General features: G+C 36.1%; 1 protein-coding gene across 1 annotated transcript; it reads left to right on the top strand.

Annotated features, from left to right (window-relative positions):
* The first annotated feature begins 817 nt into the window (after positions 1-817).
* On the top strand, positions 818-12398 carry LOC125810333 (uncharacterized). Its single transcript, XM_049489839.1, has 3 exons — positions 818-1226; positions 1352-2044; positions 12352-12398. Exons 1-3 carry the CDS (start codon positions 818-820, stop codon positions 12396-12398), a joined length of 1149 nt encoding a protein of 382 aa, XP_049345796.1.
* The last annotated feature ends 1921 nt before the right edge of the window (positions 12399-14319 follow it).

The raw sequence follows: 14319 nt of genomic DNA, 5'->3' as shown, positions 1-14319 counted from the left end.
AAATGATAGCAATATATACTTCAAATATATGAAGTAGAAAAGTAACGCAATAAAAATTGTTTCAGCAATTAGAACCTACTTGGGAAAACTTTTAAAATTTACGTATTTTAAAACGTGTTTTCAATTATTATTTTTTTGTATAGTTAATGTTTAAGTAAGATTTAAGCTCTTTTATTAGTAACGTAAAAAAAATATGAACAAAATTTACATTATGATAAATATAATGATAATTTTTAGTTATTTATTACTCTTAGGGATTTTAGTAAAGTATTGAAATTATATATTTTTTTAAATATTTCATCTTTGTATGAGATTCACCGACCCATCACAAGAAAATATTTAGATAATATATGCCTATTTTATTTTTTAAATATAAACAATTATTTTATTTAGTGTACATCTCAAAATGCAGATAAATATTGTGGTCCTATACTTCCTTCTTTTTTAAAACAAACTAAAAATATAGTACAAATAAATTGAAACAAAGAAAATATAATCGATGCGTGATGGTTGGGCAAGATAAGTGATAAGTGACCGTTTATCAATTTCTTATTCATTGAATTCTTTTTAGTATAAATATAACTCAATGTTGTATCAATTTCTTCATCCTTTAATTAAGATAATTAAGTTTTGAAAAAGAAAAAAAATGATGGGTTCCCAGGCATTTTTGTTTCTTGTCATTTTTTTGGTTACTTTTGCAATAATAAGCTCTGAGGTTACTAATTATCTATTTGAAATATTGGATTTCTTATCTAATTATATGACATTTATTCAATGTTATGCTAGTTTTTAAATTTCACATTTGATATTTGTAGCAATGAAATCGGATGATGTACACGATGATGGATATAATGACATTGACGGATATCCCAGAGATGAAAAGGATGAATATAACAATGGATATAAATATTTTGGTGGCAAATATTATCCTCCATGTGGTGGATATAATTTCCCAAATAGTGGATATAAACCCTCACATGACAATTATAACAACAAATATAAAGCTCTTGGTGGTGCATATAACAATGGATATAAGCCTCCAAGTGGTGGAAATAAACCCCCACATAGTGAATACAACCCTCCAAGTGGTGAATACAACCCCCCACATGACAAATATAAACCTCGGTGTGGCGAAGAAAACCCCCCACATTACAGATATAAATCCCCTAGTGATGAGTATAAACGTCCACGTTATAAATCCCCTAGTGATGAATACAAAGCTCCAGGTGACAAATATACCCCCCACATAACAAATATAAACCCCCTAGTGATGAATACAAACCTCTAGGTGACAAATATAACCCCCCACATTACAAATATAAACCTCCTAGTGACGAATACAAACCTCCAGGTGACAAACATAACCCTCCACATGATAAGTATAAACCTCCTAGTGACGAATACAAACCTCCAAGTGACAAATATAACCCTTCATATGACAAATATAAACCCCATAGTGATGAATACAAATCTCCAGGTGACAAATATAAATCTCCTAGTGATGAATACAAACCTCTAGGTGACAAATATAAACCTCCTAGTGACGAATACAAACCTCCAGGTGACAAATATAATCCTCCACATGACAAATATAAACCTCCTAGTGACAAATACAAACCTCCAGGTGACAAATATAACCCTCCGCATGACAAATATAAACCTCCTAGGGACGAATACAAACCTCCAATTGACAAATATAACCCTCCACATGACAAATACAAACCCCCTAGTGACGAATATAAACCTCAAGGTGACAAATATAATAACCCATATGACAAATATAAACCCCCTATTGATGAATACAAACCTCCAGGTGACAAATATAAACCTCCTAGTGACGAATACAAACCTCTAGGTGACAAATATAACCCTCCACATGACAAATATAAACCTTCTAGTGATGAATACAAACCTCCATGTGACAAATATAACCATCCACATGACAAATATAAACCTCCTAGTGACGAATACAAACCTACAGTTGACAAATATAACCCTCCACAGGACAAATATAAACCCCCAAGTGACGAATACAAACCTCCAGGTGACAAATATAACCCTCCACATGAAAAATATAAACCCCTAGTGACGAATACAAACCTCCAGGTGACAAACATAACCCCTCATATGACAAATATAAACCCCCTAGTGATGAATACAAACCTCCAGGTGACCAATATAAACTTCCTAGTGACGAATACAAATTTCCAGGTGGCAAACATAACCCTCCACATTACAATTATAAACCCCCTAGTGATGGATATTAGCCAATTGCCTCATAACAAATCATCATGTAATATTATAAAACTGTTGTACGTAGTGGCACAATCTATAATAGTAATAGTCTTGCTACTCTAAACCTTGCTAAAAAAATCGTATGAATAAAACGGTATTGAGTTTCATATGTATGGTTGATCATGTAATATTTTGTTGTATAATATAACACAATATATTGTGCTGATATATTTTCATAATGTACGTTTCTTATATCTCTTGGGGCTTAAAGTTATTTATGCTGAAATCATATGAATTTTTACCTTTAACCTGCACAAGGTTCTATCAAGTTAGATTTTTTTTATATAACATTTTTGTGGGTGACTAGACAAAAATGTTATAAATCACATTGTACTAGAACTATATATATAAGGGAAAAAAATAAAAATATACCCCCGAGCTATCATAAATGGTATGCAGATACCCTCCATTATACTTTTGGGACATTGGGGTTCCTGTTGTCTAAAAACTGGAAGACTAAATAGGGACACGTGACACAATCTTATCCGTTGATCCGATATTTAATGAAGGAGAAAATGATAAATATACCCCTGAACTATCATAAATGGTATGCAGATACCCTCCGTCATACTTTTGAGACATTGGTGCCCCTACCATCCAAATACGAGAGCATATATATCCCTTATACTAACGGACATACACGTGTAATAATATTATCCACCGACCCGACATTTATTAAATATCAAATTGATGGATAAAATTGCGCCACATGTCCCTATTTAGTCTTCCGTTAGAGTGAAGGGCATATATGCTCTAATTTTTGGACGGCATGGGCACCAATGTCCCAAAAGTATAACGGAGGGTATCTGCATACCATTTACGATAGTTCGAGGGTATCTTTGTCCTTTTTCCCTTTAATAAATATTGGGTCTGTGGATAAGATTATGACACGTATATGTCCGTTAGTATAATGGGTATATATGCTCTAGTTTTTGGATGGCAGGGGCAATAATGTCCCAAAAGTATAACGGAGGGTATTTGCATATCATCATATACGATAGTTCGAGGGTATATTTGTCCTTTTTCCCTATATATAATGGCTCACTGGAAATTCTAACCAGTTATTTGTATCTGATTGTGCTTGAATTGCCTATCGAATTGTGTTACTACTTAGATTTGTACTTTTTTTGTTGTTTTGTGGTTACAAGTTATAATGCAAGATTCATAATTAATTTTACTCCGTGAGTTTTAGGATGTTCTGCTCTCGCCACCACTTTAGATTAGATTTGTATAACATTGTTAAAAGCAAATAAAAGGTCTCGTTTGATTCTGCTTTCATTTTTCATGTCTCATTATTATTGTCACTACTTAGATCAATGTAAGCTTGAAAAGAAAAAATGATTTCATTTTAAGTTGAATTCCCACCACCATCACCACCTCTTTTTTTTTCTTAATTTATTTACTTCATATTAAATTAAATACAAATATTAAAGCTAAATAACACGCAATTTGATTTTTAAAATTTTGGAACATTTATTCATAAATTTTTTAATATTACGTAGTTTGATTTTAAATTTTTCAGTGCACCTATTCATCAAAAAAAAAATTGCTTATGTAATGCTTGGACATCCTTCATGAAATTTCTAGCTCTGCCACTGCATAAGTTGAGCAAGTAAAATATAAACATCCATGTTGCGAATAATGTTATCATCTACAAATAAATATATTTCCAAGTATCTTACATAAGTAAATACAACGAATTTTTGGATTTCTAAAAAGTTTATTTTAGTGTTCTCTCTTGTCTTTTAGTGTAATGACCTAATTTCGTCGTTAGGAAAAAGCCAATGGCGAAAGAATTGGACCAGAAAAACTTTTGAGTCGTAACTTGGAATTTCCTAGCCTAGTCCAGATTTGGATGAATTCAGAGTCAGTAAGGTCTAGGAAAATCTAGTAATAATTGGGTGATCTAACTATGATTTTGATCACATGAGTAGATAGCTAAGACGTTAAGGCACTCGTGTTACATTACGGAATTGAATTCGGGTGAGTAAAACTCCCGAAACTGATCTTAGCGTGAACAGGTATTTTATGAGTGTCATGTTTGAAGGTGTGTTGTGAAATGGAGGTTTGAAGCTCTGAATTTAGCTCACTGTTTCGTGCAAGCCGCCAAGATGGGATTATTCCCGACAGGGCGAGGCAGTTGTAGCGAAATGAGGTCCGATGTGGCAGGGCAGTCTCGATTTAAGTCAGAAATAAACCCCAAAAATGTTTTATTCTGCACTTTTCAACTTTGAGAGCTAAAGAACGACCCTAGGTGCTTCTTGACAGTTTTCCACCATTTTTTAGGCTAAAGGTAAGGTTTTCACTCCCATAATCCATTTTTTGATCTGTAGAACTTAGTTTCGTAGGTAATTATTATTGTTGAAGGGTTTGGGAACTGTTTGGATGGTGGGAAAAGCCCTAATTTGGATATTGGATTTAAGGGTTTGACCTAGGGTTGATATTATTGACAATTATCCTGGTAATTAAGTCTTGATTATTGATCCTAACATTATATTGATTGTTTGTAGACCAAGAACAAGCGGAAAGAATCCGAAAAAGGAAGAATCAAGTTTCTTAGGGGATTTCAAGCTTTGTTCGAGGTAGGTAATGGTTTTGATTTCATGTTGTGTGATATCTGTTTGTTCTTGCTTTATTATGATATATGGATATATGTGAATTTTACATTATTGATCACACTAATCGTAAATGAGGATATACGGATATTTGAATGCCATGAATGATGACTTGATTGTATGATTATGAGAATATACTTGTGAATGTGATTGTGGCTTGTTGAATGGATCGGGTGTTGCGTTCCGACATACTAACTGGGATCGGTTGTCACATACCACTATAAACATTGGAATTGGTATCACGATCCAGCACACTAACTTGCAACGGGTACCACGTACCGATACACTAACTGTTTGGGTGTGGAATTTGTGAGAGGACCATTGACTTGACATAACTGTATATCTTAGGAATTGTGAAATTGTACGTTGTTTGTAAATGATGTTGATACTGTATATGTTCGGTGTGTGCATGTTATTATTAAGTTGTAATGGCTTATGTATGTTGCACTTAGTGGGATAGTCGTGTGATCCTCCCAGTGCACTGTGGTGGTGTACTGATACAACACTTGCTCTTTCTTTGTTGAGTACAGAGCATCTTCAAGCGGCTATTGACATACCTCGTTTAGAAGATCAGTGATCGTCATCGAATTCAAGGGTGAGCCAATTCTTCCGGGCTGTCATGAGTTCTCTTTTCGTTTATCTCCCTATTCCAGACTTAAACTAGTACATTAGGATTTCTTATGTTTAATTGGGTTGCACCGTTTGTTTTAAACTTGTTGTTACTAGAGTTTTGGTACATTGACTTTCAGGTTCCAGGGGTTAAGACTTAGCTTCCGCATTAGTTTGGTTAGTTATTTGTTTAAACCTTTGGAGTTTATGGGAACTACATATTTCTTTGGTCATTTAAACTTGCTTCTGTAACTTTAAATGCCTTAGTTTTGATTAAGTTATGTAGTTCTTTGGTTAGGTAATTAGTATTAATGGTTCTACCACTGAAGGGTTAGTGTGGGTGTCAATTACGATGGTCTGGATAAGTTGGTATCAGAGCCCTAGGTTCGTTGATTTCAATGTACCAAAATGAGTCTAGTAGAGTCTTGCGGAACGGTACGAAGACGTCTGTACTTTTCTTCGAGAGGCCATAGAAATTTAGGAAAAACTCACTTGTTTCTACTCCTTCGTGCTATGACTTGAATCCAATTGGTATCTGCGTGATACAAATTGGTATCTTTCCTCCTTCACTCTATGGTCCGAACTAGAGCAACAAAAGTGGAAACACCATCGCTAGCAAGAGAGGATGTGTATAGATTACAGGTAATTGAATAGGGTCAGCATTCAAAACAAGTACCCATTGCCTCAAATAGATGATCTTTTTGACCAATTGCAAGGTGCATCAGTTTTCTCTAAAATTTATCTAAGGTCTGGCTACCATTAGTTAAAGATTAGGCCTGAAGATGTGCCCAAGACGGCTTTTAGAACCCGCTATGGGCACTATGAGTTTCTAGTCATGTCGTTTGGGTTGATAATTGTGCCTGCAGCTTTTATGAGTTTGATGAATGGTGTGTTCAAACCATTTCTTGATTCATTTGTTATAGTATTTATTGATGATGATATTTTGGTTTATTCGAAAAGTGAGGAAGAGCATGCTGACCATCTTCGTATTGTTCTGGGTCTTCTTGGGAAACAAAAGTTGTATGCGAAATTTTCTAAGTGTGAATTTTGGTTGACTTTGGTTGCCCTTTTGGGGCATGTGGTTTCAAAAGAAGAGGTAATGGTAGATCCCCAAAAGATTAAATCGGTTAAGAATTGGGTTTGGCCTAGTTCTGTAACTGAAGTTAGGAATTTTGTGGGGATCGCTAGCTACTATCATCGATTTGTGAAGAACTTTGCTTCTATACACACGCACTTGACAAATTTGACCAAAAAGGAGATATCATTTGAATAGACTGAAAAATGTGAGGAGAGCTTTCAAAAGCTCAAGACTCTCTTGACCACAACACCTATTCTAGCATTACCGATGGAAGGTAAAGATTTTATTATTTATTGTGATGCTTCACATTCTAGTTTGGGTGTGGTATTGATGCACGATAAGAAGAGGAATTATCCAACACATGATTTGGAGTTGGCAGTGGTAGTGTTTTCTCTTAAGATATGGCGGCATTATCTTTATGGTGTTAAGTATGAGGTGGGTGTTTAATGATCATCGTAGTCTGCAACATGTGTTCACTCAAAAGGATTTGAATTTGAGACATCGAAGGTGGATGAAATTACTCAAGGATTATGATGTGACCATCCAATATCATCCGGGTAAGGTTAATGTAGTGGTAGACGCACTAAGTCGAAAGACGGTGAGCATGGGTAGTTTACCTTGCTTGAGTGTATCCAAGCGACCCTTGGATAAAGAAATTCAAACCTTGAAATTTAAGTTCATGCAACTGGGCATCTCAGAGAAAGGTGGGGTGTTAGCTAGTATTGTATTAAGGGCAACGCTCTTTGAGGATGAAAATTTGAATGAGCTTAGAAAGAATACTGTGATTGGTAAGACACAAAAGACCACTCTTGATGCAAAAGGTGTGCTCAATTTTAAAGAAAGGATTTGTGTTCCTAGAGTGGGCGACTTGATTCAGAAATTATTGGCAAAATCACATGGTTCACGGTATTCTATCCATTCGGGTGTGACCAAGATGTACCGAGACTTGAAGCGTCTTTATTGGTGGCCTGGCATGAAGAAGGATATAACAGAGTTTGTGGCTAAGTGTCAAAATTGCCAACAAGTAATGTATGAACATCAAAGTCCTGCAGGGTTGCTTCAGAGAATGCCAATTCCGGAATGGAAGTGGAAAAGGATTGCTATGGGTTTTGTGGTTGGTCTTCCCAAGACTTTGGGGAAATTTTATTCTATTTGGGAAGTGGTGGACAGATTGACTACGTCAGCCCATTTTATTCCTGTCAGAATAGATTATAATGCTCAACAATTGGCCAAGGTTTATGTGAAAGCGATAGTGAGGTTGCACGGGGTGCCCCTTTCTATCATCTCAGACCGGGTATCCAGTTTACCTCCAAGTTTTGGAGGAAGTTACATGATGAATTGGGCACACAACTCACTTTTAGTACAACTTTCCATCCACAGACGGACGGGCAGTCATAAAGGACTATTCAAGTGTTAGAAGACATGTTGAGGGCATGTGTGATTGATATTGAAGGACATTGGGATAAGTTTTTATCTTTGTGTGAGTTCTCCTATAATAATAGTTATTACTCCAACATAGATATGGCACCGTTTGAGGCACTTTATGAAAAGGGTAGTGGTAGATCCCCAAAAGATTTAAGCAGTCAGGAATTGGGTTGTGACTAAAATTAAGAGTTTTGTAGGGTTCGCTAGCTACTATCGTCGCTTGTGAAGAGATTAAGGTCAGATTTGCAGATTCTAGTTTATAGGTGACAACATTCAAGAAGTTTTGGTAAGGGACGGTTAAATAATGAACACCATTACTTAGGAAAATGCATTTAGTATTATTGTCATAACATGTATGGGTTGTTTATCGAATGATGTAATTAAGTTATGTCAATCGAAGTTTGAAACTATACTATGATTTCCTGGATTGTTTGGTGTAAGTAGCTCATATTCGAGATGTTGAGGTCAAGTCTCCCTCTATTGAGTCTATTCATGTAGTGTTAGAATTTAGAGAAGTGTTTCCTATTGATTTGCCTGGTATGCCCCCGGATAGAGATATAGATTTCTACATTGACTTGTAAACTGGCACTCACCCTTCTTCATTCCTCCTTAACGCATGGCTCTGGCAGAATTGAGAGAGCTTAAAGCCCAAATCCAAGGGATTCTTGATAAAGGTTTCATCCATCCTAGTGCTTCCCCATGGGGTGCTCCTGTCTTGTTTGTTAAGAAGAAGGAGGGTAGTATGAGGACCAATGATTTTATCTTAAGCCATAAAAGAGTGGATTGATACCGGAATGACAAGATTATGGATAAAGAAAGTCCCAATGATTATACTTGGGGGAAGGCAATTGAAGTATTTTAGTAAGAAAGTGCGTATAAATTGGGTTAGTCCTCTAAATTTGATGATTATACATGAGTTTGAGGTGTCATGTTGATGAAAAGGTGGACTTCGTAGTGACAACCAGGGCTAATGGAGCATAATGGTAATAGGAGTTCGTGGTGGATTGTGACGAGATGTAAATATATAATAAGATTGTTGGTTAAGCGAAATTTGTACAATAATTATGACTTGCGAGTATCTAGGGTTGTGGTTTTCTAATATTTGGTGAGTAACGTGGTTGTATGGACAGTTTTCAGAGATGGTAGAACACCACTCGAATAGAATTTAAAGAGCTAGAGTCATAATGAAGAAAAATTAGTGGGATGTAGTACAACCTTTAAAGAGAGGCAAGAGCAAGAATATTTTATTTTGATTGCAAAGGCTAAAGAGATATCTTCAGAGGGGTAGATAATTGGGTTCAAAGATGCATGATTTCATTCGTTTTTGTTGTGGCTATGGTAATAGTGTCACAAGTCCGTCAGATTGGTTAAAAACTATTGAAAAAGACTTGAGAAATGAGTGTACAAACATTAGCTCAAGTGTGATGATAAGTTCTTTATTTTTGTTTTGAGTTTAGTAATGAGTACGATTGCATTATTAGCAAAGATATTGTAAGATCGATGGAGATTCGATCAATGATAAGTGAAGATCCATGAATTCATAAAAATCTTCAAGGTACAAACTGATGTTGATAGATAAGGGGATTGTGTTATACGGTTGAAATTACAATTCATATTTTTTTATTGTAAGTCTACATTCGTGGTGAGATATGTTGTCAAGGTATGAGTTGACAAGGTGAGAAATGATCAATTGTATCATGTATTGAGCATTTGAAAGGACTTACACCTGGGTTGAGTCGTAAGGTTTATTACTGTTGATTGTTAAGTACCCAAGTGGGGTTTTCATTTAAAAGTGTTGGTTTATAGTAAGGTAAATGTTCAGAGTGTTCATGAGGGTGGTTAGTATTGAGAGTGTGGACTTCAATGGAATGATGTGAAGAGTATGTGGAGTCAACTCGATGGAATTGACTGGTATTGACTCTTCAGAGAAAAACCTTTAGTGTTATTCCGTAAAATTCTTACGTGACCATATATTTCATTTTGTACACAGCGATGAGTATGTTTCACTAGCTATGATCACGTGTGTGTTTTCACTTTTGTGGGTGAATCCCTAGTGGTGGATCAAGGGTACCAATTCGGCGATGTTCTCTTGGTTGAGTGGGATGATTGGGAAGACTTGATTAATTCAAATGACATATTTGGTATTGTCTTAGAATTGTTAAAGTATTTTAGTGGTTCTACATGTACCACCTTGCTTATGAGAATTCTTAGAAGAGTTACCCTACGTAATCATGTCCGACAATCTTAATATGCATCTAGTCGTCAAGGTCATGTATTGATTGTGTGTGGTTGAATGTGGGGATCATTGGGTCCAATTCTACTGTTCTGAAGGGTAATCTATAATCATAATTGCTAAATCTAGCATTCGATAATGTGGTTAGAGGGTTTGTATGCTTGGACATATCCCTCAATAAGTATCTGATGTCTAAAGATCAATTTTTTATAACTTAAGCTTATGAAAATCTATGTTGTGCGATGGAGATGTTGATAAGGACTATGATTGTTTGAGTATTATGAGTATGTGTTGGTTAGTTCAAGTTCACTTCTAATCGTAGCGAGTATGAATTAGAATTTTACAATGCTTATGTGAGAAATGATTCGTCCAGATGATTGTGTTGAGGTCCTTGATAATACGTTGCGGACATGGGTACGGTCAACTTTGGTGGCTATTGAGAATCGCTTTTGTTGTTAGTTAAGTTTATATGGGAGGATGTGTAGGTATCCAATTGGTTGGTCAGAGGACCAAGGAGATAAAGTCCGTGAAAGTTCAATAGAAGCATCGTCTGGTTGAAAAAGCTACTTGGGAAATCGAGAAGGACATGTGAGACAAGTATCCCCAGTAATTCGACGATTCAGATACTACTCTACCCTTACTTTAGCCAGTCTTTCCAAGTTGATCACTCGGGGACGAGTGATGGGTAAATTGGTATCTATTGTAATGACCTGATTACATCGTTAGGGAAAAACCAATGGGGAAAGAATTGGACCAAAAAAACTTTTGAGTAGTAACTTGGAATTTCCTAGCCTAGTCCAGATTTGGACGAAATCGGAGTTAGTAAGGTCTAGGGAACTCTAGTAACAATTGGGTGATCTAACTATGATTTTGATCACATGAGTAGATATCTAAGACATTAAGGAACCCGTGCGACTTTACGGAATTAAATTCGGGCAAGTAGAACTCTCGAAACTGATCTTAGCGTGAATGGGTATTTTCTAAGTGTCACGGGTTGAAGGTGTGTTGTGAAATGGGGATTTGAAATCTCTGAATTTAGCTTATTATTTCCATGCAAGCCGCCAATGTGGGATTATTCCCGCTAGGGCGGGCAGCTATAGCGGGATGAGGTCCAATGTGGCGGGGCAATCACGAATTAAGTCGAAAATAAACCCCAAAAATGTTTTATTCTGCACTTTTCAAATTTGAGATCTAAGGAACGACCCCAGGTGTTTCTTGACAATTTCCATCATTCTTGAGGCTAAAGGTAAGATTTTCACTCCCCGAATTCATTTTTCGAACAATAGAACTTAGTTTCATGGGTAATTATTGTCGGGGAAGGGTTGGGAACTGTTTGGATGGTGGGAAAAGCCCTAATTTGAATATTGGGATCAAGGGTTTGACCTAGGGTTGATATTATTGACTATTATCTTGGTAATTAAGTCTTGATTATTGATCCTAACATTATATTGATTGTTTGTAGACCAAGAACAAGCGGAAAGAATCCGAAAAGGGAAGAATCAAGTTTCTTAGGGGATTTCAACATTTGTTCGAGGTAGGTGATGGTTTTGATTTCATGTTGTGTGATATATGTTTGTTCTTGCTTCATTATGATACATGGATATATGTGAATGGTACATTATTGATCACACTAATCATAAATGAAGATAGACGGATAATTGAATGCCATGAATGATGACTTGATTGTATGATTATGAGAATATACTTCTGAATGTGATTGTGGCTTGTTGAATGGATCGGGTGTTGCATTCCGACATACTAACTGGGATCGGTTGTCACATACCAGCATAAACATTGGAACGGGTATCAGGATCCAGCACACTAACTTGCAACGGGTACCACGTACCGATACACTAACTGTTTGGGTGTGGAATCTATGAGAGGACCATTGACTTGACATAATTGTATATCTTAGGAATTGTGAAATTGTACGTTGTTTGTAATGATGTTGATATTGTATATGTTCGGTGTGCGCATGTTATTATTATGTTGTAATGGCTTATGTATGTTGCACTTAGTGGGATAGTCGTATGATCCTCCCAGTACACTGTGGTGGTGTACTGATACAACACTTGCTCTTTCTTTGTTGAGTACAGGGCATCTTCAAACGGCTATTGACATACCTCGTTTAGAAGATCAGTGATCGTCATCGAATTCAAGGGTGAGTCAGTTCTTCCGGGCTGCCATGAGTTCTCTTTTCGTTTATCTCCCTATTCCAGACTTAAACTAGTACATTAGGATTTCTTATGTTTAATTGGGTTGCACCGTTTGTTTTAAACATGTCGTTAGTAGAGTTTTCGTACATTGTCTTTCAGGTTCCAGGGGTTAAGATTTCCGCATTAGTTTGGTTAGTTATTTGTTTAAACCTTTGGTGCTTATGGGAACTCCGTATTTCTTTGCTCATTTAAACCTGCTTCCATAACTTTAAATGCCTTAGTTTTTATTAAGTTGTGTAGCTCTTTGGTTAGCTAATTAGTATTAATGGTTCTCCCACTGGACGATGGTCTGGGTCGTGACAATTTATGTCTTTAATTTTAGGTGAACACAAGTAGACACTTAAACTTATATAAATGGGAATCTGCCGAATAGATTGGACCAAATCCTGAAGAAAGCCAAAAACCGTTGTTTGATGAGCCTGCGTAGTATTAGGAAGTTGGTCAGGTAAAGGCTGACCAAGCTAGTGGTGCTTAACTGGTCTTTTCGGATGATCTGCCACATGGGATTGAGACACGACCCGTACTCCAGTTGAACATATAGACACACTTATTTTATGTGACATCTTACATGACAATTCATGCCCTACGTGACATTTTACGTATATTATACCATGTATGTATCTACTTGTTCAACTTTATATATACAAGTATTATAAGTGTCTACTCGTAAACACCTAAAGTTCAAAGACATAAATACAAGATCAGGACAAGTTAAAAAGCAAATTTATGTATTATATAATTTTATTTCCCTTTTTATTTGGTTGTAAAAATTGAAGATAGTGGTGAGTTTCTAGAAAAAAGGGTTTTTCCATTGTGAGAGATTTATTTCGAAGAAGCATTTGATGGTGTTCTCTTTGGATATTTGGAAATAATTGAAGTCTAAGGCAACATCCACCCCCCCCCCCCCCAAACACCCAAACACTATGCTTTCATTGTCAAATAAGATGGATGTGTGCGCGTGGGACTCAAACCCATGACATAGGGCCAATCCTTGAACTCCTTTATCCATTGAGCTAAACTTCTTACTTGTTTTTAGGTGGTTCATTTTAATATATATATTCATAAAATCATAATTTGACCTTATATATAGTGTGATTTTTCGACGAAGGGAGTTTGAGTGAACCCCAACCCCTGGCTACATCTAGATTCGCCAAGTTGCCGTTCCATTATCATACTTGGAACTAAGGCCCCTCGGTACTCCTCTTTCTATGGATTTCGCTACAAATAATACAACTAGACCAAGCATGAATGAAGTGGCAGATGCTCTAGCAAGATATGCCACTCAAATTCAAGATCCGAAGATTTTTTGCAAGAAGTGGATCTTCCAAAAGTGAGTACTGAAGGTCTTTTTAGGATGAATAAATTGGATTTTTCCGCCTTTCGAAGAAGAGCCAAGAAGACTAATACCTAGCAATTTGATCCACCTTGAATACTTTTATTTATATGCATTAACAATTGTAGTTTAAATGCATTAGTATAATTGTTTTATTTTGTTAAGATCTCTGGATCAAGAACCTTAATAGGATAGGATCTTTCTTGTCCTAAGATGTAAAAGGAGGTTAGGCTTTATGTCCCCCTCCATTTGGTTGTTAATATCATTAAGTTATGTTGATTAAAAAAAATCTAAAATAATCCGTTGAAAGGTTTTACTCAAAAACTTGAATACGAGAACGTTTGTAAGTTTTGTCGACATTGTAAAATGTAAAGTGCTAGGACACTATTAGTGAGAAAAGGATCAAAATCGTCCTTTATGTTTGAGTTAAGAATCAAAATAGTCCTTCTCTTTTAACATGGAGCACTAATAGTCCTCCATGTTTCATGAATTGGTACATTTTTAGTATTCTTCCA

The sequence above is a fragment of the Solanum verrucosum genome, unplaced genomic scaffold, assembly GCF_900185275.1.
Source record: "Solanum verrucosum unplaced genomic scaffold, falcon-dt-bn FXZP01000038.1, whole genome shotgun sequence".
NCBI classification, from domain to species: Eukaryota; Viridiplantae; Streptophyta; class Magnoliopsida; order Solanales; family Solanaceae; genus Solanum; species Solanum verrucosum.
Note: the sequence above shows the minus strand (reverse complement) of the source record. Positions and strands in the feature narration are given on the sequence as shown.